The 27,451-nt window shown below is 38.9% G+C and overlaps 1 protein-coding gene across 1 annotated transcript in view; it reads left to right on the top strand.

Annotated features, from left to right (window-relative positions):
* LOC121896373 (neural-cadherin-like) overlaps positions 1-27,451 on the top strand; it is a 261,050-nt gene that overhangs the window by 11,375 nt on the left and 222,224 nt on the right. Inside the window, exon 5 of the mRNA XM_042410220.1 lies at positions 16,978-17,089. Coding sequence (XP_042266154.1) covers positions 16,978-17,089 — 112 coding nt within the window. The remainder of the gene's footprint in view (positions 1-16,977; positions 17,090-27,451) is intronic.

The following is a 27,451-nucleotide window of genomic DNA, read 5'->3' as shown; positions in this document are numbered from 1 at the left end:
GTGGTCGTCTTTTTCCTGGCGTTTTATATAACTCAGTTGACTTTGATCTGTTGTATTTCAAGTTATTATCACTTGTATTTCTTGGACACAATTGCAGAAGCACTTCAGTGATGACTTAGATGGCTTGAAAACAGCTGATATAGTATCTCTCTGTCTCTCTGATGGCCGTGTTGGGACATAGCCTTTCATTTGCTCATTGTGGTTACACCTGCATAGCCTCAGGTGTGCCTGTGCCACCTAAATCTCAAGCTGGCATACCCAGCATAATCATAAAAAACACAGCCAGACCGGGCCGTGCCCGCTCACTGGTATATTTGAACTCCTTGCCCACTGAATTGCTGACAGCAACCCCATCCCGCCCTGATTGATGGAATTTCTGACCTGTGACAGGCTGTCACAGCCTGTCTGACAGCCTGTTGTGATGCTCAAGTTATCACTGTTGTCAAGTTTTTTTTTTGGTGGCAGCCAAAATGGACATCAGAAATTGGTTTTCAAAAAAAAACAACAAAAAAAAAACATACCCGCACGGGAGCAGGAGCGAGAGCAGGTAAGTTAATGCTACTTCAATTCTGTGAAAGACAGAGCACTTCAAAAACGTGAGTCAGAACAACACTCTCTCTTTGTGTCTGCCTGTATCTTTGTCCCTCTGCTCACTTCGGTTTCTGTCCTGCTGGTTAAATGTCCTTCCATAGCTCTCTGTGTGTAACCTTATTTAACTCTTTGCTGTGTTGTTGTTGACGGTTTGCAGCTCTTATTTTGTGCTGTTTGTGGTTCGTCTGGACACTGAAGCTGTTGTGTTGTTGCTGCTGTCTGCGGAGCCTGCCGAGACTTTGAATGAGTTGTTTGCTGGTTTTTAAATAACCCGTTGCTGCTGCTTGTCTGTGATTTGTGATTGTTTGGGGCCTGTACAGAAGGTCTGTTGGTTGGTCCTGAAAATGTCTTCATTCACAACTTGTTTTCAAGCTGTGCTGTATAAATTTTAGCGACTAACTATAGTACTGTATGTCTTGAGGGATATTTTTGCATGACAAGCATATAAATGAGGGTGTGTAAGTCATGTATCTGATACATGCATTGATACTTGTTGATGTGAACACAAGGATTTAGATCTGTTAATGTAGACTTCAAACCTGTATCAGAGTATAAGCTTTGTTTCGTTTGCTAAGTAAACAAGTGAATTGTGCAGTAGCCTACTTATGATATGTGGATTGCACACCCAGTTGGAGTGATTTTCTGGATGAGTTAGCTACTGTTTCCTACTTTATGACCCACTCCACCAAATTATGTATGTATCTGTAAGCACATCAGATCTTTCAGAGACAGATTTCTAACAAGCAGTGATGTGTTGTTTAATCTTGCTATGGGATGAAACTTCAGCTCTGCAGAAAGCATGAACAGAAAAATGACAGATTAATTTACATTCTAAACTCAGTTAAATAAAGTATCCACACTATCTGGGGACATTCCTATTACTTTTGTTATGAATATGCATGTCTTTGGATTTAAAGCAATACCAAACCTACAGTAAGCAGTAGGTCCTGTGCGTACTGTTATGTGCAAATATTGCTAGAGTTTATTTCACTAAAATCCTGCAGCTACATTTCTATGACTCCTCTGATTCTCATTCAATTCTGCTGAAGTCTGGAAGCAAATGGGAATGACACATCACAGCTCAGTGGATGTTTTTTATTGTTTTAAACCTTGAAGATGTGCTGACACTTGTAAGTCATACTAATGTGCTTTTTGTATAAATTGTGCTTTTTGATGGTAGAATTCATTTTTGAAATGAGACCTGCTGGTGCAGCCTATTGTGTTCTTGGCTGTGGGATTGTGAAGGTAATGAGAGCTTATAAATGTTGTGAATCTCACACATTGCTATATTGTTGGATACATGATGCTTACCTGGTTTATGTAAGCGGTACGCTGTCAGTTTGTTTTTGCCATGTAGTAGCATTGTGCAAATAGCTTATGAACTTAACCTAAAAAAACATATGGTTGTGTGGTTACCCTTGCTGTTAGAAAATCTGATGTGATGTAGTTGCATGTTCAGTGCTGCAGATGTTCAGTGAGTAGGTTGCAGTCACCACAACTCCAGGTTTGACATTGCTTTTATGCAACAGTTGTGCTATAATATTATTGGAGAAATCATTGCAGCATTAAATGAAGAAATAATGTTGCAGCTCACCTCAACCACCTTATTTCTTGAAACTATCACAAGTTGCTAAACAACAATGAACAAAACCAGTAGCCTGCTATCGATACAATGAATAGTAGGCAAATACTAATACTAATACTAATGAAATCTTAAAACAAGAGTAAAAACACTGTTATGGTTGATCTACAGATCACTTTGGTTCTTGCTTACCTTATATCCCACAGGTCCATCTAAATTATTACTTCTGGCTATGCTACTGTGTAGTAATTGGTGTATGTGAGGAGGAGGTACATGTGTTGTGCTCCACCTCTGCATCTGTCAGAGAATTAGAAAATGGAATTCTCTGAAGAGCAGTGTGCGTCTACCTCCCTCATCCAAGATGACACATTTTCATTATTTGCTGTGACAGAACAGATTTCTCTGTCCTCTGGCCACCAGCGTACATTATGATTTGCAATTCTTAAGATAACTCATATCGTGATTAATTTTGTAAAAATACATTTAAACAAATGAATGTTAAATTAATAGGTTCTGCAATTATTGTTTTCTTTTTTTTCATTCTCAGCTTGGATACAAAATTATAAGTGATACAATCTCTTTACAACTAAAAGCAGTGTTCAAATTGGTTCACAAATTAATTAGTCCTGTAGAATTAACTAAAAAGGAAACACACTTCTCCCTGAAGGATCATCAATTCATGTCACCTTTTCCCTGTTACATGAAATCCCTTTTTAAACCAAATAGCATAGTGGTAATATTCATAATTATCAATTATAAGCTTTAAGGGTACACAGAAATTGATGATAAAACTCCAGAATTCTTATTTTTCTTTTGCTAATTTGTAATGCAAAACAAAAAGTGTCACATCAGTGTGAACAAATGTGTTTTAACCTGCTTTAAAATCATGCTTTCAACCCATTAATACTGTATGTATCTGCAGTAGTGTTGAAATGATTATTTTACTAATTGATTGTTTTATTGGCTTATCGGTTTATCATTCTGCTTTAAAAAGACAAAGAGCACAGAAACAGCCACACTGTGGAATATATACTATATACATACTGTGTAGCCTTAGTTGCAAAAAATATATTATTATATATTTTTAGGCAAATGATTAATCATTGCCACAGACCTTACATAAAAATGTTTTTTAACACATTTAGATTCTGCACTCTGTATTTGGACAGCGTAAGGGGTTTGGGAAGAAAGCATTATCTACAAACAAAATGTGTTGTTGTCTTGTTTCTTCTTCAACTATCTTGTCTTCTTCACCTTTGAAGCTAGTTTATGGAATTAATCTTTAATACATTTGAATATGTGAATTTAACGTAGCTTATCCACTACCATCCAGAATCAAAATTGATTTTTTAATTACAGGGAAAATATGTTAAATTAGCTTCAGCTAAGACACACCAGTACCAGTAAAGTAGTTATTGTGGAGCTTCTGCAGGTTGGTTTTTACACCTGTTTTCTGCTCCTTGCAAATCTTCCATTTTGTTTTTTTAATTGCATATTTCCACGGCATAATGACTTTTCATGGTAAAATAGATGTAAATAAATATAGACATTAGGGATGTGCAGAGAGCCCAGTATTTGTATTTGTATCTATATTTGTTGTGGCAGCAAAATTAATTATCTTTGTATTTATATGTGAATAAAAGTGGAAATAGGTGTAAAAATCCAGTCTTTGTTCTGATTGCGCTTTTGATTTATTGCCTATTTTTTACAACCTAACTTTGTGGAAAGCAGAAGGGGAACAACAGGTTATGGAGAGTCCCTTGAAAGCACTTGTGTCAGTAGCTCAGCTTTATCTCTGGAGAACACCCTCAACTCCAAGAGTGATGGAGTGAGGAAATATGCGTCATGTAGCAGGTGGATGTGACTCCCCTCATTGAGACCTGCTGATAGATGTAACAGTGGAGCAAAGGAGACAGACTGAGATACTGATGTAACCGACCTGCGCGCTGGTATTTGACATGGTTTTATTTTTTCCTCCCGAAAATAAATAATTTTTAAAATATTTGTATGAAATAAACGTTTGTAAAAAACCCACTATTTGTGCTTTGCCGAATAACATATTTGGATTCGGGCACACCCCTAATAGACATATAATTATACAATATCTCACATAAAATAACCACACATGGTCGTCAAATCTCACACGGATCTAAAACATCCTTGAGCTGAACATGCATGTAGGCTGCTGAAAATAATGCTGGCAGGTCTAATTTTATGGATTTACAGCTGTTGTACGGGTGGTAATACTAGTAGTTGTGAATGTTGTGGTTAAAATGGTCATCTGGTTCTAGGACCTTATGATTGGTCTCCTTGTTTGGGAATCCTTCAACCTGAAATGATTGTTAAAAAGCAATAAAATCCTCAACTTGGGACTACTGTACATGTCTAGTTTTAGTCTAAAAGTATGAATATTGTCTTCCATCAAACCCTAATAGACTTGTCTGTCTGGTATGACCGAGCTGGGATTCCCCATGACTTCCTCATGTTGTCAGAAAGTGAGAGAGAAGCAGCGTCTGTCTGCTGCAGGCACCAATGCATCTGGCTTCCATCATTACTCTGGCCTCAGGCTAAAACATGTCCTGCTGAACCGATCTGTCCTCAACTGCTCTGCTCGGGGCCTCTGTGGACTGCAGAGCCCCAAGAGCCTGCATGGAGAGAGAGAGAGAGAGAGAGAGAGACAGACAGAAAGGTGAGAGAATGAGAGGAACATCATCAGATTCAATAGTGAGGAGAGAAAGAAATAAGAAATGGAAAATAAATAAATAAATAAATAAAATAATTGGTATGTGCCCTGGTCAGCCCACACACGTGACCTAGGTACCCAGGCTCCGCAGCACCTCTGGAGCCTGGGTAATCTCTTTGAACTTCCACACGTATTGTCTCGTCAGTGCTGAAAAGCCAGCACCTTCTACTTCCTTCCACACGGCAACCCCTGGTCCCAGAGCTGCCCCTGTGTCTGTGCGGTTAAACGCTGCCAAACAGAAACTACGCTGTGTGTGTTGAATACTGAACATACTGCACTGATATTGGATTTTATTTGAAGATAATTCTTTAATTTATATAGTATATATTTATATGGCACTTTACTAGAATAACTATTTAGTATGAGTTCTGTTTCAAACATTTAGTCTGAAAATGGTTTAAGTGTTATTATTGAGTGAAAGGATTTCCTGAGTGTTCAGTGTTCTGCATGAGCAGTGGAAAAAAATGCTGTTGTGTAGTCTGTCCTTGTTGACAGGGTAAACCGCTACAGATGCACTGTGCTTTATATGAGCTTTAATGCCCCTATACTTGCTTTTTGCTGCCCACTGAACAAAATGTTAATATCATATACAAAGTCCCTAATAGTGTGCTGGTTGCACTTAAGCTGCACGTTCCATGCTAACATTTTAGCATAGTGGGCTTCATGCCAGACCATTAGCATTAAGGCTCCTTATGTTAGGTTTATATTTACCCTTGAGTGACCAGGGTTCATATTACTGTACACCCTGTCTAATTCCTTACTTTTATACCATGAAGCCTTCAAGTCTAGCACACAAACTATTTGTTTTTATAATTTTATTCCCTGGTTTCATAATGGTTGAACATCTTAGATGATTTTTTAAATGTTTTTCTCCAAAAAGTTTATAGGGTTTGTAGAGACCCAAGGCATGAAAGAGCAGGTAACATGTAATAGCAGGTACAGTAATGTAGTGTTTTCCTGTTTAGCATAATGTTGTGTCACTGATATGATACATGATGGCACGATATCTGTGTGTCAGGTTCACAGCAGAGCAGCACGTTCTTTGATAATGGTGGGTTTTTATGACAGTTTCTCTGATAATGAGTATGTGTCTGAAGTAAGTCATGATGAGGATTACATCTCTGCACCAAGTGGTCAATCAGATAATTCAGAAGCAGAATGAGTACAGTGCGAGCACAGAGGACATGAACTTGACAGGGGACCACTGCATGCAATGTGTACAGTTACAAGAGCGTGACTGTGTGTTTTTTGCATGTACTGTGATGACTAAATTGTGTTTTGTAAGTGCCAGTTATTGAGCAGTTTTCTAAAGAAAATCAATTAAAACAAAATCCATTATACAAAAATCTGGCAGAAATGTGAACTTGAAATGATCATATATATATATATTATAGCTTTTTATTGTTTTTATTTTACTTATTTGGAGAGACTGGTGCATAATCAGCAGCTTAATTGCCTTTTCTCCCCATTGTTCTCTTTACTTTCTGTTACTGGAAGGCTTTTGGATATGTGTTGCAGAAGAAAACAACAATTTTTGGGTGTGTGGGGATGTGAAAAGGCTGCCCCTCTCCCTTCTCCCCAACATTATAAGTGTTTTGTGTGTTAAATGATCATTATTTTCTGTCAGATGTTTGTTAATTTGTTGGTTAGATTTTTTTTTTAAATAATTGAATACATTGGTTGATATGTGTTTATCTTTGTTTATAGGATTATGATCTGGTAGAAGGGTTAGCCCACTCTGTATGTTCTTTCAGCTGTTCTGCCTGTAATATTGGGGGTAGATCAGCTGCTCAGTCAGTGCTGGCATCATTAGGTCCTTTTAGCAGTGAGGGAATGGGCATTGTTAGGATGTGGGGTAATTGGTAAAACTACTTTTTAGTAAATGACATTTGGGTGAATTTGGTGCACTTATGACTGTGTGCTTATAGTAGATTGTGATTGTCAGCAGTAACAGAAAAATCCAATGTTTATAATTATGTGGTTTTCAGTATGCTTTGAAAGTTTAGTATGTGTGTAGCTCATCCTCATACTCACCTAAGCAGGTGGAAGGTTCCAGTTATGTGAGGCTTAGAAGGTAAAAAGCCATTCAGTGGGTCAGGAGGGACGAGACTAGATGGCAGCTAGCTGTAAGGCTGCAGAATTTATTTGTTTGTTTGCTTTGGTTTAAGTTATGTTTGTTGAATTTCCCAGGGTTCATTTTTGCCTCTGTTTCATTAATATTTTTGTTAATAAACATCACCTTTTTTTGCATATACTCCGGCCTGCTAACCTGCTTCTTTAACACCCCTTTAAAAGTCTACAGCGCCAGAAAACATCTTCTGCCATTTTATATGGGGTGGTGGACATAAATTCAGGGGAAAATGATAATAATGGGTATTTTTTTACCAAGGAAAATTGTCAAAAAAAAAAGAAAACAAAGAGCCTAGCATACTGTAATACGCTAACATACTACCACAATATAGCATGTGCGTATTGAGCAATAGGCTAGGAAAGAATGTGGTGTTACTACATTTGTTTGATTAAATACTGACACATACTGCAGAAGATTACTGATATCATAATGGAAGATTTATGAGACGTGTTGTTTAAGTTGCAGTCTAATAAAAAAAAAAGATCATAACTGCGATCCACTTTTAATTCCTCTGTATTTTAGAAATTTCTTTCCTCTGCATTGGTGCATTCACATGGAAAGAAAATACTGAAAACACAGCTAAAAAGGCAAAGAGCTGTTGCACAATCAATTGCACAAACAGATGCAAAATAAATAGAGGCATATGTATTTACAGACCTCTGAAGGCTAAAGAGAAGAAACACTCAGTGTTACTTTCTAAGGAGTAGTTCAAGGTTGACTACCCAAGCGCAGGGTTCTCTAAATGAAACATGTAATCAAACTATTGTTACAAACCGGTCCACAAACAACCAGATATCCTCAAGGTCCTGCTTTAAAAAGAAGAAAAGACATGGTAACACCTTACTTTACAGGTATCCTAATTTTGTACTGATTTCTTGGAATTTTTTTGAGTAATTTACAGGTATTTAACAGTTAATTTTTAGGTACAAATTATAAGAGAAAAATGAAAAAAGTGTTAAGTTGGTTTAGTTTATAAGTACTCTTGTGCCTTTGGTATGATCTATTTCGGAAAGATGAAAAGGGAGCTCAGGTTTGTGATAGCTAGGATCTATCCTGTGGAAAATTATATAACTGTAGGTCAGGGTCGGTGCCAGAGCATTAGGAACAGAAAGATAATCAACTTTGACAGAGGGCATGTTGTTCACCTCACATAGCTTTTATTATGTGTATAATTAACATTATCATGTTTCATGAAAGAAATTAACTATGACAGAGAGGTGTACATACAGTCACTTATGTGCATAGGTGTGCACACACTCACACACATGCTACTACATCCACAAAACCAGTTATAAACTAAGAAGCACAAGGGGAAATCCGTTAAATATTTTGCATGTAATACAGTACTGCAAGAGGCAATTCTATATAATGAACATACCTATATATCGTGCCACCACCTTCACAGGCTACACAACAAAGAAAAGGATAAACATCCTTTAAGCCACATCAAGAACCAGTATGCATAACTATATAACCATATGCATGCTCATCCAGAAACATAGCCACTGCAACAACTGGAGTCACCGCCTATGAGTGCAGAATCTCCTCAACAACTTCTTTCCATTCGTTTTGCAATTTTCAAGTGAGATCATGCTCAAAAGCTAGCTGCACAAGCTGACTCTTGTGACTGTGCAACATTGCATGTCTGTGATCGGTTAAAATGTTCTTTAATGTGGAGAATGAGTTTTTGCACATGGCGGCAGAGGCACCAAATGTGACACAAAGTTTAAGAGCCAACAACACACTCGGCATAGCCTTGAGTACTCTGTACTGTTCTGACAGGAGCCTTCTAACAATCCACATTTCTTGACTGTTATTGTTTTTGAGTTTGGAGATGTACTGTTTTCCAAAAATACATTCCGATTCCACAACTGCAGCATTTGTCAAGTCCATGATTAACTTCACTGCTGTTGCATCCAAAAGTGTCTCTCCCTCTAGATCAAGCCCTTTAAGTGCAGTGGCCAGTGTGGTGTTGTGCTCACGACTGTGTCCCAGAGCATGGAGAATCCTTCTTCATCCCACAGTTTGCGCACACAATCCACAGCAGTTGACACAAGTGTCAGTCCAGTTAAAAGATTCATCTCCTCTCCTTGTAGCAACTTGTTAGGCTGTATTCAGACCAAATCAGGCAGTGTGGTGAAAATGCCAGTCATCATATTCATTTGAATAGGGGTAGTGCATTTAGGCTGCAGGGTTTTTGGCTGCATCAGCGCCGCACTGACCTGATCTAGAGTCAACTTTTGGAGAAACGCAACCCGACGTCATGCTGCGGTGGCCAGTCACAGCTGGTGATCAGACTGATCAGAGCTGTAAAACCCTGCAATGAGGGAGTACAAAGACATTACTAGGAGGAGGGGAGGACATTTCTCTTCGTTTGATAATGTTAAAAGTAAAGTTAGACTTTGCTGTCAGCTTCCTGACTCATTTTAAAAAAGACGAGAGAAAAAGAGAAAAACAGAGAGCAGCTGTGGTCAAGTGAGCTAGAGAGTGAATGAAGAGAAGGAGCAGTGGTAGTGAGAAAGCTGGTGAATCAGATCAATAAAACGTTATTTTGTGATTGTTTCACAGCAGTTACATTCTAGAGCACAAATAAACACACCCACACCCCCACACACCTCCGCTCAACCCTGCGGCTGTGTGCTGCGATGCCTTATTTGGTCTGAGTACAACCTTAGCATGGTCCTACAGCATAAGCATCTATAACAAGGAAGTTTTATTTACAAGGGAAATACAGACAGAAAACGAAGGGCTCAAACTATGCCACAAATGTTCAAAGCAAAGACACAATTTCACTGGAAATCCCCAATACATACTTTGTGAACTAGATGAGCAGTTAACACAGAACTTTGCTCTGACACCTTCTGTAACAGCCTGATAGTCTCTGTGTGTAATTCTGCTCCGTGGCCCCTTGTAGCATCAATATGTGCAAGGAGTGATCTGATGTCCTCAAATGGCTTCCTCTGCTGACAACACATGGACACCAACAAGATGCAACTTATAGTTCCAACAGTGGACATAAGGCACCTCATGGCCAAGTTTGTCTTTTAAACGCCGCTGGACACCTCCATGCTTTCCCAACATCACCGAGGCACCATCATACACTTGACTTAAAATCTTGGTGGAACTCAGAGCTGCCTTGCTTAACTGAGACAGCATCATGTTGGTAATGAACTGCTCATCACCTGAGTCTGCAGTGGCCATCACAAGCAGTTGTTCTGTTATTTCCAATGTTTCTTCGTTGACAAAATGAATAACGATGGAGACACTTTCTTTTTTAGAAGCATCCCTTGTTCCATCTACTTTGATCATGAACCATAAATTCCAAATGTCTTTCACAATTGCTTCGGTCATAACAAGGGGTGCGCCTGAATCTGAATATGTTATTAGAAAAGCACAAATAGTGTATGGTTTTTTTTACAAATATTTATTTTGTACAAATTTTTTAAAAATGTCTTGTTTTCAGGAAGAAAAAAAAAAACGTCAAATACCAGCGTGCTGGTCGGTGACATCGCTATCTCACTCTGTCTCCTCTGTTATGTCCATCAGAAGGTCTCAATGAGGGGAGTCACATCCACCTGCTACATAACGCTCATTTCCTAATTTGGACATCATCATCATTTAAGCCTATTTCTACTTTTATTCAAATACAGATATAAATAATTTTGCTGCCTCAACAAATATAGATACAAATACAAATACTGGGCTCTCTGCACATTCCTAGTCACAACGTTCCTTATTATGCAAATGAGCTCATTTTGCATCTCATGACTTGTGTATGTAGCATTTTGGGAAATAGACTTCACAATTTGGGCTGACCGGGGTATTTCCTTATGTTGAAGTCAAATAAGGATAGAAAAAGCCTGTTTTCTCCCTCTGACATATCACCAAATGCATCTAATTTACCCCTTAAAGGCAACTGATTAGAAACAAGAAACTCCATGACATCAATAATACTAGAAACGTACTACCAATTTTTCTAGAGCTGATCTGCATTAATTAGCAGATCTTTCCTTTTCTCTATACACTGCTGTCTTTCTTTCCACTGACTGAAACAGACTTAATCTTCCTTGGAAGTTCATTATTAGCCTCCATTGCATGTTTCCAGTCAGTGAAGCCTTTGCTAGCAAAAGCTGGGTCACATTTGGACTGAGAAGAACAACACAGGTAACAGAGAGCAGCATCCCACTTGACGGAATACTCAAGCCACTCTCAATTGTCATACCATGATGACATGACTGACCTCTTTTTAGTTCCAAAGAGACATGAGGGATACTTCTCAAGTCTGACTTGCATAGACCCATCCACTATCAATCAATCATCGGGGCAAATGTCAGTCTCCATCAGCCGCTTGGCCCTGGCAGCATCAGTGTCCTCAGGAATGCTAATGTTACCTCCATCACTGCAGCTTGTCTGTGTGTTAGAATCAGGTGCAGTGGTAACTAATATTAGTGGAATCATTAGCTTGAGCTTGGTTGTCACTGCCATGACCTACTGCTGCTGTGGGTGTTGTTCCAATGACCATATTAATTAAATGATGGCTAAGTTTTGTACATTGCTTTTAACGGGTTAGTTTTGTTTACCACCAAGAAAATGTCTACATTAATGCCATCCACCTATCGTTTCTGTTAACTATAAGTTCAACCTCGTAATATAATTGATTGGCTGGTCATGCAATGCAGATATTGTAGTTGTTTTTAATTAGTGAGGTAGGGGGTTGTTATTTACAGTAAGAAATGGTTTCCTAAATGCAAACTATCACTGCTTTGTGCTTTATTTTGCATTACAGTGTTAAGTCTTCCATTACCAAACTGTATGACTTATTTTTACTTACAGCTGTAAAAGTATTTCAGTTTTATTTTTTTGTCAGGGAGAGAATTCAGCTGAGGGAGCACAGTGACCTTTTTGGACGGGTCTGGACCCTCAAGGCCCATCCATAACGCCAATGCTGCTGTAGGTATCTGTTTTATTTTATCTCACTCAAGGATTAATAAGATTGACTTGTGATGAGGGTGTGACTTTGATTCTCTACTTTTAAAATGTGATGCAGCCTAAATCCAAACACTGTTTTTTTTTTCCTTTCGACCTCAACAAAGAATCTGACTCCAGGTGTTTTCTATGAAGACTTTATACACTTCAACCAATATGTATTATTTCTGTGTTTTCTTGGCATGCTGTGCTACTGAGATGGCATTCTGTTTATTTGCAGTATGTTTGATTTTTTCATGCAATGAAGGTATATAAAGGTGCACTGAGAATGCTTGGATTGGAGACATTTGCGCACATGCAATAATAGTGACTGACAGCCCATCTGTCTCCATAGAAAGATATGTTTTTCAATGATTTTGCATCAGAATTTCCTCCTTTTTGTGAACAGTTCATGTGGATCTCATAAGCCAGTACCTCATAATTTAAGCTGCTCTGTTCCCTGTTTCTCTTATCAAAGTTTACCACAGCATTCACAGCAAAACATTGTTTCCACTGGACTTCCACAGCTTCAGTCTGTTTAGCTGTCCTTTCTTGCTTTTGACTTCATTCTGCTTTTTAGATATCTGCCTGCCAGAATAGCGAACTGAGGTGGTGTATTTGTGTGGACTGAAGTCACTGAGCATGACTTTAATTTGCAGGTAGTTTCCAAGTTTCTCCCTCCAGGAGTGATAGCTCATCGGCACCATTAGTTACCTAACCAGCCTGAGACCTGCCCGCAGCTGCCCAAAGTGTGTGTGTGTGCGCATGTGTCAGCGTGCGTGTTTGAGCTCATCTTGCTTTACGGCCGACTTCCCCCCTCTTCTCATTCAATCTTGCTTTTCCTCAGCCTTGTATACACACATACTGTACGTTCATATATCTTGCCGAACCCTCGCCGTTTCTTGTCATACTGGCACTTACGCACACTCACTCTGGCATGCAAACACACACACACACACACACACACACACACAGAGGCAAACATAGATTGACAGTCGTTTGCAAACACACACATATAACCTCAGGGAGTTCACATGGTCAGATTTTATTTTGTTGTCTGTTGCTTCGAAGCTGATCTTTGCTGAAGGATTAACTGATATTACAGAATTTCATTTTACCTACCAGGATTTAATACCAGTGGTATTTACACACCACTCTCAGTGTGTGTGTTTGTGTGTATCAGAGAGCAAGCAGTAGTGCTTGTGTGTGTACTTCTATGTTTATACGTAAGAGAAGAAGTGGGCTGGGGGTCAGAGAGGCTTGCCTGCCAGCCCATGTCTGTATTTATTCCTTCTGAATGCTGCAAGCAGGCAGTTAACATCTGGTAGAAGATGCTGTGTTTGCCTTCATGTCCCTAATGAACTGAACAGCATTACAGTGTCTCACGCACACAGGGGTGCCGCCAGGGATCTTGGGCCCCATGAAAAGATATCACACTGGGCCCCGCCACCCCACCACCACAGGCCATGCCAACCCTGTGCAATTGCTGTTTACCGCACCTCCAGTAGCCAATTGAACCATTCAAAGCTTTAAATAACTCTACCATTGCAGGCTTGGAACTCTCTTGTAGTCCAATACTTACTGTATGATATTTACTGACAGTGACCTGTAATAAATCTAACACTGTGCAGACATGCATGTAACATTCTGCATACAGTGGAATTCACTATTTGATGCAAGACTGATACCCTCTATAAGAAATGTGCTACAGGCCATCTTTTACTTTTAGTCTAAATGTATTTTAATGGTAAAATTCTTGAATGGAAAATTATCTCAATGTTAATGAATAACTTAAAATAAATATAACTTAAATATACATGAACCTCTTCAATTAAAATATATTAACATTATCATTTATACAATGATATAACAGAAAAGAATAAAATCAGCGGCAGATTTTTGAACTAAGTATACATATCAACTAGGTATACTACCAATTCTTATCATTCAAAAGGATTTAATCATTTTTCTTTTTATAAAGATAAAAAAAGAAATTCCCACAGACCCCCTGCAATTATGCCAACTGACATGTCATTCAACACAATGCTGCCCACCTCCTCCTTCAGCTGGGAGTAGGGCTGGTTCATATGTAGGGGTATGGGGATGGGGAGGCAGGGATTGCTGCATCCGTTGTCATCAGTTCTGGAACCAGGCAGGAGCAGGGATTTAGTATGAATAGCTTGCTAAAAGTTTGCCTGCATTGATTAAATATTGGCTTAAAGAGGAGCGAAATGTAAACACTCAGAATTTTCTGTGAATATATTAAGTAACTAATGTTAGGGGAGCAAAAGTAACCTCTAACAGGTTCATTTCCACTCATGGACTACACTCATCTTTCTTTGTGAAAAATTGGGTGACATACATCGTCCTTTCTTTTCTCTCTTTTTGTTTTTGGAAGCCAGATTTTACAGAGGCTCTCTGGATGTTTACTTTTTGCCAAAAACAAGAAAAGAAAAAGAAACTGGCAGTTTTATTAGTACATTATAAATAAAATATTCTATTAATGATGATAGGTTAAAAATGAAATATTGAGAAAAATGTACCTAACGTTCTAATAATTTTATTAGGGCCCCTGTCAGTCACAGGCCCTTAGAATCATCCTAAATTTCCCCCCCTCATACGGCGCCCCTGCATGCACACACATGCCTACATACTCACACCATACAAATTCATCTCTGCACACAGATTCAGGGCTTCTGAAAAACTGCACAAGATTGCATTCTGCACTGTCCAACTGAAGGCACCATAATGCCGACTCTGCAGCTGCTCCCTCACTGAGAAACCACAGGGATCAGGGTCAGGCCAAGCCTTTGGAGGAGGCTGGGATGAGGCTTCCTTTTGGTTAGGGATAGGGTTAATTTGGGTTACTCGCAGATGAAAACGACTCTGGACCCAAAGAAAACCAATTCCAGACGATGCCTGAAGTAGTAATCTAAGGGGCCAGAACAGTGACAGTTAAATTTTGGCATCGAAAATAAAATTGTGCATTGAAAGCAAAATCTGAACTGTAAAAGGCAGTGAAACACTTATTTACGTATTGGAAAAAGTTGTTTTGGCACTGAAACGAGTTCCAGTGAAAAATAAAACAGGGACATTAAAAAAATTACAATCTTATTCTCTTATTTTATGTTTATATTTTTTGCATTATGATGTGTTTTTCAATGTCGATCTTCAGATTTTTTCTTCTTGTCTGTCTTTTTTCAGTGACAGTTCTTTTTTTTACACTGTCAGTTTTTTTTCAGTGTCAATGGTTTTCAGTTTCAACTTTCTGTTTTTTTGTTTCAACTCTCTGTCAGCGTTTTGGTGTAGAGAGGAGGGCCCTTGCTGGGCCTACATTACCCAGTATGCCTTACTTTCACAGAACAACAGCACTGTCTTTAGGGCTCTATATGTACAGATATCAGTCTATATTAAATTTTAAACAAACAACGACTTTAAACAAGTCGTTTGGACTTCTGTAAGGTTGTGATGTCACAACTATACGTTCAGTGTTTGCCTTACCTTTGGGACTTCAAATAAAACACCAGAAAAGTGTAAAATATGGGACCTTTAAATCTTTATAAATTGGCATATTAACAGTATTAGAGTGAAGGCTACAACAGTCTGGCTCAAAATCTCCATCACGATGCCATCGCCCCTAGATATCTAATCTTTGTTGGACCACAAGGCATACTGGGTAATGAGAAAAAAACAAACTGTTACTGAAAAAGACAGCAATGAGGAAAAAATCTGAAGACTGACATTTAAAAACACATCATAATGCAAAAAATATCAACATAAAATAAGATAATGAGATTATACGATTGTAATTTTTTAATGCCCGTGTTTTATTTTTCAGTGGAACTTTTTTCAGTGCCATTACTTGTTTCAATACAACTTTTTTCTGGTTCAGGTTTTGTTTTCAATGCACTATTTTATTGTCGATGCCAAAATTGAACTATCACTGTTCTGGCCCCATATAATCCCAGATTTAAAAGTTTCATAACACCAACCCAGTGTGATTTTTAATCTCCGGCATTTCCACCTGCTATTGCCTGGGCCGTTTAACTACATGTAGGTACAGTAACAGTATCACTGGTGGACATATATGAGGTCATAAATGTAGACATCTATCCTTCTTTTAAATTCTTTTTTATTTTCATATCCATTTTTTACTGTGAAGTAAAATGCTTGTAATCTGTGTTGACATAATGGCACATTTTCCCGGTGCAGTTTCACACAGGAATGTAGTCAAGGGTGAAATTTCCACAGTGGAAGAATAATATTCTAATTCCTCTTTTCTAGTTTATTTGATTTAAAATCTCTCTAAACCGTTTCCTCTCACTGTCCAGCTGTTTAAATCCAGATGGTAGAGGCTCTGAGTTGATCAAAGCAATAATATTGCTCATCAATTCACCATCAGTATTATTGTTGCCTCACAGCATTTAGGGTTTGTGAGCAGTAGGGAGTGATTTGTAGATGCTTTCTGCCCTGGGTATCACCTCACAGGCTACAGTACCTACAAGCTGTTCTTGTGGCTGGGGTTGGTGAGGCTCTATACAACCTGAGAGAAACACTGCAGACACTATTCAGGTCCTGCAATTTCCCAAAAAAGACTTTAGAACTGAATAGACTAATAAACCTACCCCTAGAATATTTTAGAATCATGTGGTTAACTAAGACTTATTATTGTTCAGCTCCAATAGGTGCAATAATCATACCCTGCTGGTAGATTTTTTTTTTTTTTTTTTTTTACACCTTTTAAGATTTTATGCAGCCGATGATGACTACATGTGGCAGGAAATTATCAGTGCATTAATACCATATTTAAGTGAAAAATACAGTATGTGTAATGGAAGTTAGACTTGATGTATTTTGCTCTTGTCTTACTCCCCCTTCTCTCTTTCTTTCTCTTTATTTTTCTTTCTCTGTCTCTTTCTGTTTTTCACTCTCTTCCTTACCCCTCCTCAATTTCCCCCCCCTCAGGTGCGAGTTGTTATTGTCGATGAAAACGACTGCGTTCCAGAGTTCCTGCAGTCCATTTACAGCAAGGATGGTGTACCAGAAACCGTGACAACAGCTACCTCCCTGCTGCAAGGTGAGACATCTAATAAATCCCTGCAGACTTGTGTTTTCCTTTTATCACTTACATGGATTCAGGATTATTGCTATGCAAATTTCATTTTAATGAAATTAAACTAGAAAAATAAAATAAAAGTGTCAAATCGTGATTCTTTGATATAGAATGATCTTCACTTTGCAATGTTCCTTTCGATAAGATCTCCATCCATCACGTCAGTACTCACACTAGTTCAGGACAACATCACCAAGTGCACTCCTGTGTTTTTGTCTTCAGACAACATGAAATTACATTGTCTAGCACCTAAAAAGAACAATCCGTTTCATATTGTTTTTCTATTCTACATTATTGCAGAGGGGATTTGAGGTGCACTTTATTGTTTTTTCAGTTACTGTTTTGAAATGTTCATAAACAGAGGCACTAACGGAAGCTGCTTTTGTGTTATTTTATTATTTAATTTCATTAATTAAAAACTCCCACGCTATGTTGAAAATGTTAGTGTCCTAATTAAGATTATTCCTTAAAACCTACCTGATAAACACAGTAGAGCATGCATAAATCATGATGTTATTGAGGGGAGAATGCCGCTGTGGTGTGCATTTTTTACACTCTGGGTTACATGAATATCACAGTTAGCAATCACTTTGAGTTAGAAGAGGAATTATGTTGTGTCGATCTCCACACAAGGTAGTTCTACAATTCTAGACTTCCACCAAAAACAATGCATATTTTCCAATACGAGTCCCTGTAGCTAACACTAAAGCAGGTGTGGCTCCGTGGGCTAAATGTGAAGGTCTGAGCTTTTTTTAAAATTCATGTGTTTTGACTGGTCAGGAAACTGAGTATCTACTTGTCAACACTGGCAGCCATGAAATCATTGCCATTTCCATCAGTGCAGCTGCTCTTGCTTTTTCTTTGCTGTAACGACCCGATTTCCACACAGGGATCACTTATGATTCATCTAACGTGAAGAAATGATAATGGAAACTGTTGTGGGTACAACTTATCACAATTTGATCTGTCATAGTGTGACTTAACACCGAGAGGCCCAATCTTTTTTAGATTCTGACAGACTGCCAAAAAACTGACAGCAAAACATTTCACACTTGTCTGTCCCTCTACACTCTACATAAAGCCTCTCTGGTAGCTACATTTTAGAAAATGTAATTATTACATGTATTGTATAAAACTATTTAAAAACACTGTAAAAGCAGCCTTGGAACATTGGGCCTCATGCTAGACGCACTTGTACGAACAGATTCATTCTTAAAATGCACGTACGAGCGATTTAAGAACATTTGTGGAATTCAACAGCTTTTTCAAAAAAGAATTTTTCAGAATTTTCTCTTAGGTACGAACAAAATTTACAAGTGGTTCAGACCCGTTGTATGTGTTATGAATAGATAAAAAATAAATGTAATATGTAACTAAAACAAACTTAATGCAAAATTAATCTTCTGTTTACCATATTATCACCATCATCATGGCTGCCAATTTACTGAAAGGTTTTTTTTTAGATTTTCTGATTTTTATGGCCATATTTTGGTGCAGCAACTTCCACATCTAAGTAGTAGCTAGGAAACTTCTCTTGTTTCTGCCAGCTGCCAGTTGTGTCTCTCTGCAGGTCCCTGTCCAGTATCCTCTTACGTTGCAGCCGACAATGTAACATCACCTGTAGACTATAATATTCTCCTCTAATAGCTCTGTGACTGTCACATGACCGCCTCTCATCACGGAGCACTTTGCTCTAGAAAGATGTTTTTTTAGCATCTAACTTCATGTCAAATCATTCGCTCTTTATTTCTGTCACAGCACAGAGCTGCTCTGATGACATGTTAGCTGGATTCATATTTTCTAATTGTTATGGGTCTTCTACTGTCATTCCTAAATTTGTTGAGTTCGTCTTCTGATTTCTGAAAGCAGAGGTCTATTCTACAAAGCAGGATTTGTGTGGTTCACTTCTTACTGGGGTACATCGCCATGGTATCTTAAGTTGAACAGGATCGGATCACAACCTGCCAACACCCTGACCACTGACCAATCAGATCACTAGAAAAAAAGAGTCATCATTGCTACAGGATCCCGACATGGACAAAAGTCCTGAGTTTATAATAAAATGACAAGTAAAAAAAGAGCAATATATATTTTTATTGGTCAGTAGAAACATTTTATCGTTCCAGACTTTTTATTTTCACTCTGGTTTTAAAACAGAGCTTCTAACAAACGGAGAGATCGTTTACCACACTAAACACATAATTATGATTTTAGCTGCATTTTAATTGTGCAAAGTGTATTTTATCCCTGGAGTGATAGCTGACAGTGTGGATGATTTTACACTCTGATTCTCTATATACTCTATAGTTAGGGCATATACAACAATTCCTACATGTATTTTAAGCCTTGGACTACTTTTAATACGTGGAAATTATGTCTTGTGTTTCTACATATTCTTATTCTGTTGTATGATTACAGGCTATTGTTTACATTTCACTTCATGAATATGACTTTTTGCTGTCCCTAAAACAGAAGTTTTCCGCAGGTACCTCGTATCACCGTTTCATGTGATATCATATGAAGTACTTCATTCATGGTTCTGATGATGTCGCTCGTAATTAACAAACCCCGCCTCTTTCACATGAATGTGCTCGTAGCTGGATAGGAAAACTCATATTTGACTGAGCTAGTTGATAGCCAGCTTTGTAGTAGTGGTTATCTGGACGGCCAATGTTAGGCTCAGTGAGGCCAGCTAACAAAAAGATAACCTGGGTATGTTTAACTTGATTTGTAGTACAGGCCGCTGGACTTGAAATTACCCAGTGTTTTTACTCTTTGGGAAGTTTTGTGAATGAAACTCGCTCACAAATAGAGCAAGACATGGAGCCTTATATAGCAATTTCAGGGGCGTGGATTATTCTAATGACCACCTCTCACAAACGTGGACCTCCTCATGAACAGGTGAACAGATTTGTCAGGCTGAAACAGGCGATTTATGACAGGTTCAGGCAGTTGAGACAGTTTTCCTGAATCCCACATAGGATATTCTTATTTTCCTGTTATTGTTTTGAGCAAGAATAAAGAAGAGAAAAATTAAAAAAAACATTCATGCATGAGTCTCATTGGGTTTATAGTTCAAAACAAAGTGATGTTTTAATAAATAAACAGGTAATTTAATAAACAGGTTTACTTTCTGTACTCAAAAATGGAAACACCAACAGAGCTGCAAATGAGTATTGACAAGTACAAAATGCAGAGAAATAAAACACTGCTAATGCAGTAGTAAATTATTAATGACTGCAGTTATGACACCTCTTTGGAAGTGCTCATTAGCTTTGACTGCAGGCGGAAAACTTTTGAGTTGGATTCAGATCACAAAGCTTTGTTGTTTTTGCACTTGTGCAGTGTTCTTGCTGATACTGTTTTGATCTTTGCAATCATCATCATCACTATAATTAACACTATTACTCAAACAGGCAATTTGATGATGGGACACACATAGTTTACTAACACACACTGTGTGTTGCACTAAATTTCAGAACGGCTAAGACCTATGAAATCACCTTGCATCCTGAGAAAATAGTCATACTGTCTTTACATTGAAAATGATATTTAGTTGAGTAAAAATGAACACGAGATTATGTAAATGATTAGAGATTTGAATAACATTTGTTGAGAGTCTCAATCATCTTTACTGAATTTGAGCTGAAATTGTGATGTCATTTTGGTTAAATTTTTTGGAGCTTACCTTTAATAGGAAAATTAATTTGGTGTTGCCATAAAAATAATCATAAAATATGTGATGGTTGTGGTTCCAGTCTCATAAGAATGCAAATGCACTGCCTATAAAAAATGACATGATTTCACAAATTAAAAACACTACATTGTACAGGCAGAGGTCCTCATGCATGAATGTTTTCCTATTTTCTTCTTTCTCTTATATTTGTTCTTGCACAAAGTAATAAGAGGAAAATGAGAAAATCCTACGTGGGATTCAACACTCTTTTAACTGCCTGAACTTGTTGTAAATCACTCATTTCAGCCTGATGAATGTCACCTGTTCATGAGGAGGTGTGCATCAGTGAGATGTGATCATCAGTATAATCCACACCCCTAAAACTGCCATATAAGGTTCCATGTTCCGCTCCGTTTGTGGGCGAGTTTCATTCAAAAAAGTTTTCAAAGAGTAAAAACAGTGCGCAACTTCAAGTCCTGCTTTCAGAAATCAGAAGACAAACACATAACAAATTTAGATCTGAAACAATTAATACAGCTCACATGTCATCAGAGCAGCGCTGTGCTGTGACAGAAATAAAGGGGGAATGATTTGATGAGAGGTTAGATGCTAAAAAACATATTTCTAAAGTAAAGTGCTCCATGACGGGAGGTGGTCATGTAACAGTCACAGAGATATTAGAGGAGAATATTGTAGTGTACAGGTGATGTTACACTGTCAGCTGCAACACAATGTGGCAGATTAGGTTTTTCTCTTGTACAAATCTCATCTCGCATGACATCCATGACAACATGACAATGTTCCAGTTCGTCAGAGGTACAGGCACATCCCCCCATCTGAGTATGAGGAGGTGAGGGCTCACATCAATCAGCTTCTTGAGGCTCAGGTGATAAGGGAGAGCAGTAGTCCCTATGCCTCCCCCATTGTCTTGATCAGAAAAAAGGACAGAAGTCTATGCATGTGCATGGACTACTGCATGCTTAATAGCAAGACAAGGAAGGACGCGTTCCCCCTACTTCGTTTTGAGGAGAGCCTCAATGCCCTTTCTGGGGCCCGCTGGTTTGGATCTGGATCTGACCAGCAGGTATAACCAGGTCTCTGTTTCCAAGCACAACAAGCCCAAAACAGCCTTTTGCATGCATTTGGTTTTTTTCAAATGGAACCACATGCCCTTTGGGTTGTGTAATGCCCCAAGCACCTTGCAGAGCTTCATGCAGAGGGTGTTTGGGGGTCAGCAGTGTCAGTCACCGCTTCTTTATCTGGATGACATCATTGTGTTCTCTTCTTCAGTCTCCCAACACCTGCAGCAACAAGAATTTGTTCTTTGTCGGCTCCAAGAGGAGTGCCTGAAAGCGAAACTAGAAAAGTGTGCTTTCTTCCAGCAAGAGGTCAGCTATCTGGGGCATATCATCTCTGACAGGGCGGTTTCTTCAGACCCCACAAAGATTGAGGTGGTGGCCATGCAATTTGTCAGAGCTGTGCTCATTTTTGGGGTTCACCAGCTATTACAGGCGCTTTGTAGAGGGGTTTACCAAGCTGGCCGGACCTCTGCATAAATTGGTGGAGGAGCTTACAGGCGCCAGGTCAGGACAGATGCTGGGTTGTGATGATCAGTGTGAACAGAGCTTCGAGGCCTTAAGGGCAAAGTTGGTCTCTTCCCCGGTGCTGGCCTTTGCTGACTTTTGACACCCCTTCAGTTTGGAAATCTCCGTGAGCCATAGTGGGCTCTGGGCTGTCCTTTCCCAGAAGATGGAGAGCGTGCTAGGCCCATAGCTTATGCCAGCCGAGGTCTGGCCCACTGAACACAACATGGCTAGCTATAGTTCCATGAAGTTGGAATTCCTGGCACTCAAGTGGGCAATGACAGAGAAGTTCGGGGAGTATCTGTTGGGGGACAAGTGTTTGGTCTTCACCAACCAATCCATTAAGTTAGCACTCAGCCAAACTGGGGGCCACAGAGCATTGATGGGCTGCCCAGTGTGCTGCTTTTGATTTCAAGATCCAGTATTGATCTGGTCGCAGCAATACGAACGTGGATGTGCTTTCCTGGCAGTACATGTCAAGTCACAGCTTGGTTGAGCAGCTCTACCTGCCGCACTAGTCCCAGTGCCCCTCCAGCAAGCCCCATGCCTGGACTCGAGGACAGTGTAACAGTTGCACCAGGAACATGGCCACCAAGGCATCAAGCAGACCACTGAATTGGTGCAACAGTGCTGTTACTGACTGGGAATGTTTTTGGACATAAAGCTGTGGGTCCAAGACTGTGAGTGTTGCCAAGTTGCAAAGGATGCCACATAGTTTTATGGGCCACTTGCTTGTGTTTAGGCCGCATGAGATCGTGGTCATAGATTTCACCATGTTGGAGCCCTCCAGGAATAGGCTAGAGAACGTCCTCATGATGATGAATGTATTCAGCAAATATACTTTGGCTGTCCCTACTTGTGATCAGTGGGCCTCTACTGTGGCACAGGTCTTGCCATGGTAATAATTCAATTCAATTTTATTTATATAGCGCCAAATCATAACAAAAGTTATCTCAGAGCACTCACCTGCCATGGAAATTAAAGCAAGCACCATTTTGTCCTCACGATCGCTGGGATCTCTTGTTCTTTGGCGCCTTCACCCTCTCTTCCCTACTAACCTAAAAAAATGGATATTGAGCAACCAGTCATGTCAACATTAATTTTACAGTGATTTTGGTGATCACATGTTGACTGGCGGTTGCCATGTAATCATAGCCTCTTGTCAAATCGTTGCCCGGAACTCTCGCGTGATGTAACCTCACGTGGTTCACATCCGCCACCTTGTTCATCCTCCTTCCTCTCTCACACACACCCGCACACACTCACAAACACACACACACTAGTATCTCTGCTAGTGCTGTATGTTGTTTTGCTGTTAACTGCTGTTGTTATGATTGCTTGCTCAGTGTAGTTGTATGATAGATATTTATTGATTGAGGCATTATTGATTTATAATTGATATTGCTGAAGTTAATAAACTTTATTGTGCATTTAAAGAGACGTTTCCTGTGATTGTTTGCATACCTACTGTGATAGTAGCTTGGTGATGGGGTCAGTGCTCGAATTTAAACCTTCGTTGTTCGTCTTATAAATGTTAACACTCCTCAGTTGTGACATTAGTCACAAGTGAACACCCTTTTTGAGACTACATCCACTCTTTGGGTATTGGTCCCTGACCTCAGGGTGGTGCCCTGTAATTATTAATTCAGATTAATAATTTTATTGATTTATAGTCATTTTAATAACTAATAATTATCATCTTCTTATAATTATTACTTGTTGCTAATAACCAAACCTGCTCCTAACTGAGTCCCAACAGTCCTGTTTGTTGGTAGTTTAGTTGAAATTTTATTTATTTTTGTATGCCCTGTGTTTCATTATTTTGTGTAATTATTATTATTATTATTAGTAGTAGTAGTATTGTTGTTGTTTTTCCTTTATTTTTTTATTTTTTTGTGTGCCTTTTTGGTCAGTTGAGTGTGCGTGAGTGTGTGTGTGTTTGCAGTGGTTTTTATCACAGTTGACTGGAATCACATCTCAGTCAGGTGTTTTCAAGCCTGTGTGACCTTTCTTTTTTTAGGTCCCAAAGTGGTTCAATTCAAGAATTTCCTTGGAGTGAGATTCGCCAAGGTGGCTTAGTTTACACTATTAAAAACTTCACTGTTCTTGCCACATTCTTAGTGTAGTTGGCAGGATTAAAAAAAAACCCAGCTCTTGCCTCGACAACATGATCATGGGCAGAGACCTGCAGAGAGACATAGAGGCAGCTGTCAGAGTGAGAGAAGTTTCCTAGCAACTATTTCTACTAAATCTAGAAGTTGCTTTGCCAAAATATGCCAATAAAAATCATAAAATCTAAAAAACCTTTCAGTAAACTGGCAGTCATGATAATGAAAATATGGTAGAGAGAATATAAATTTTGCATTAAGTTTGTTTTACCTATATATTTTTTTTGTGTGTTAATTTTGGTATCATATTTAAAGTCAAAATTAATTCAGATTAGGACATTATAATTCTAAATCAAACAAGTCTTTCTCCCATGAAACGTGAAGAAAGGCAGAGATGATCTATTTGTGACAGATACAACAAGGCTGAACCACTTGTACCGTTCGTACCTAAGAGAAAATTCTAAGTACAAGAAAATTGATGAATGCCACAAATGTTCTTAAATCACTCATATGTGTATTTTAAAAATGAATCTGTTGTACGAGTGCTTCTTGCATGAGGCTCAATGTGTCTGAGCAAAAACTCTCTATCTTGTTGTGTAGGGGGCAAAATGTATGACATGGTGAAATCAATGTGTTTGGAAAATAGGTGTGCTGTTAAAACTGGAGACAAACTGAATTCTTCACCCAGAGAAGAATTCTCTGGTTGCAATTTAAGTCCGACTTTATTTAATGTGTATATAAATTAACTTGTTCAGTTAGATCAATGTGCTGCTCCTGGTCTCTCCCTCTTAGATAGAGAGGTGAAGTCTCTTTTTTATGCGGATGACCTTGTTCTACTGTCTCCTATTGAATAAGGACTACAGAAACAGCTGGACATAGTAGAAAAATACTGTCAGAACTAGGCCCTGGCAGTAAATATGAAGGAAACTATGTCATGATATTTCAAAAACGCCCCAGATCTCAGGACACCACATACCAGTTTACCATAAATAGGCTCTTTTATACAGAGATCCTGCATTATAGCCATAAAGAAGATCCATCATTAAGCCACCTTTACTTTGCTATGCTGAACCAAACCAAGCTGGCAAAATTCCACCCCCATGTGTGCTTTGACATAGCATCCCGGTGTTCCAGATTCAGAGGCATGATGTGTAACACAACAGTGTCAGCTCCTTGTCCCGCTGTGCCAGCTGTCCTTTTTAAACAGATGTCCGGCTCTGTGACTACCTCCGTAGTCAGCTTATTGATGGAGCAACTCTGCCCCCCCACTCCGTGTCCATACTTTTTATACCACTCAGTGAGGTGGAATAAAGGTACAGCGTACCCGCATTGAACAGGCTGGTATAACCATAACAGCATCAGGGAGTTTCAACATGGCTCTCAATGCAATTAAATGAAAATTTCATAATTTCCAAATCCCAATTAAAATCTGGCTTCAAATATTTGAAAGTGTCATCCTGCCCATTGCACTGTATGGTAGTGAAGTATGGGGTCCACACAGTTATCATAGCTATACCCGTTGAGACAAACATCCAACCGAAGCTTTATATGTAAAATTCTGCAGATACATTTTACATGTGCACAGAAAAACACCATCAAATGCATGTAGAATTTTTTTAATCACTTTATATCCAGCTCCCTCAACACCCTCCATTCCAAAGCCTTCCAAACCCAGAGGCTGAGCCCAGAAAAGAGTCCCCTATGTCAGTTGGTGCTGAGACTAAATGCCCCCTCTCAGACACACCCTGATCAATCTCACACCAACACTGCTTTCCAAACAACAATCAGAGTAAACCAATGTATAACACAATGTAAAGAAGCCTATTTGGAACATTGGAGAGAAGAAACTAAAAGCCAAAGTAGATTAGCCAGTAAGGCAAATTTGAATTTGAAAAAAAAATATTGATAGTGACAATATTTGTTTGTTTGTTTTTTTCCCTCTATAGGCCGAATGCTAATCCCTAGCTTTTCACTCTGCTGATGTTGCTCATTGGAATGTGCTTTTCCAATATTGTACTTGAGAGAGTGAGAGGAGATAAGTGTTTGGTGGTACGCTGTGTCACAGCACTCCACAGGATTTTAACTTGTGACAAAGACATGTATATAAATCAAGCACTGAAAAAATCAACATGTACCAACCAACTGAAACAATTAGCAGAGTGCACTCACCAGACCCACAAAAAGCACACAGTGAATAGCTATGGGACACAGCATGATGAATACTGCATCAAGACAGGTTACATGCAATAAATCAGTTCAGTACAAACAAAAACAATGATTTCAAACCCCATGTCTATCTGATATGATTCAAATTGACTAATTAAGAATTAAAACAAGATTAGAATAGACCTTCTTACACAAGACAGTGGCACATTGAAAAAACCGATAAATTCTGTTGAATATGCCATCACCGTTAAGATACACAGGAACCAATAGATGCCTTAAAATTAAAAACATATTATCGGAGTTCATGGATATACAGTGCATGCCGGCTTACACCTGCTTTTGCTTATTTTGGTTTATACAGAAGGTGAACATGAGCAATGACAGACTGTGATACTAAAAGGTTACTGGAGAGCAGATGCTGAGGATATAAAAATGTACCAGTACATCACAGTATATTTGAACAAGACTAACAATGTGTTCACAATTTTTTTGCGTGGCACGGTGAAATACAAAGTCAATGCAAAGACACAATTAGGCTCAAAGGTGCCCTAGGCAACACAAATTGACATGAATACGCATCTGTGCAAGTTGTTTCAACTCAAGCAAAAAATGTGCATTTATACTGGGACTTTATGCATGGACTTCATGAACATACAGAGACAAGAGGGGGGAAAAGGACAGAGAATGGATGGGAATAACAAAGAACTGGAATTCCCGGTGTGTTCTGAGTTCATTCAGCAGTTGAACTGAACACAAACACACAGACACACCCCCTCAGACATGGTTGGTGCCT

The sequence above is a fragment of the Thunnus maccoyii genome, chromosome 1, assembly GCF_910596095.1.
Source record: "Thunnus maccoyii chromosome 1, fThuMac1.1, whole genome shotgun sequence".
Lineage (NCBI taxonomy): Eukaryota > Metazoa > Chordata > Actinopteri > Scombriformes > Scombridae > Thunnus > Thunnus maccoyii.
This window is presented reverse-complemented; position numbering and strand designations above follow the sequence as displayed.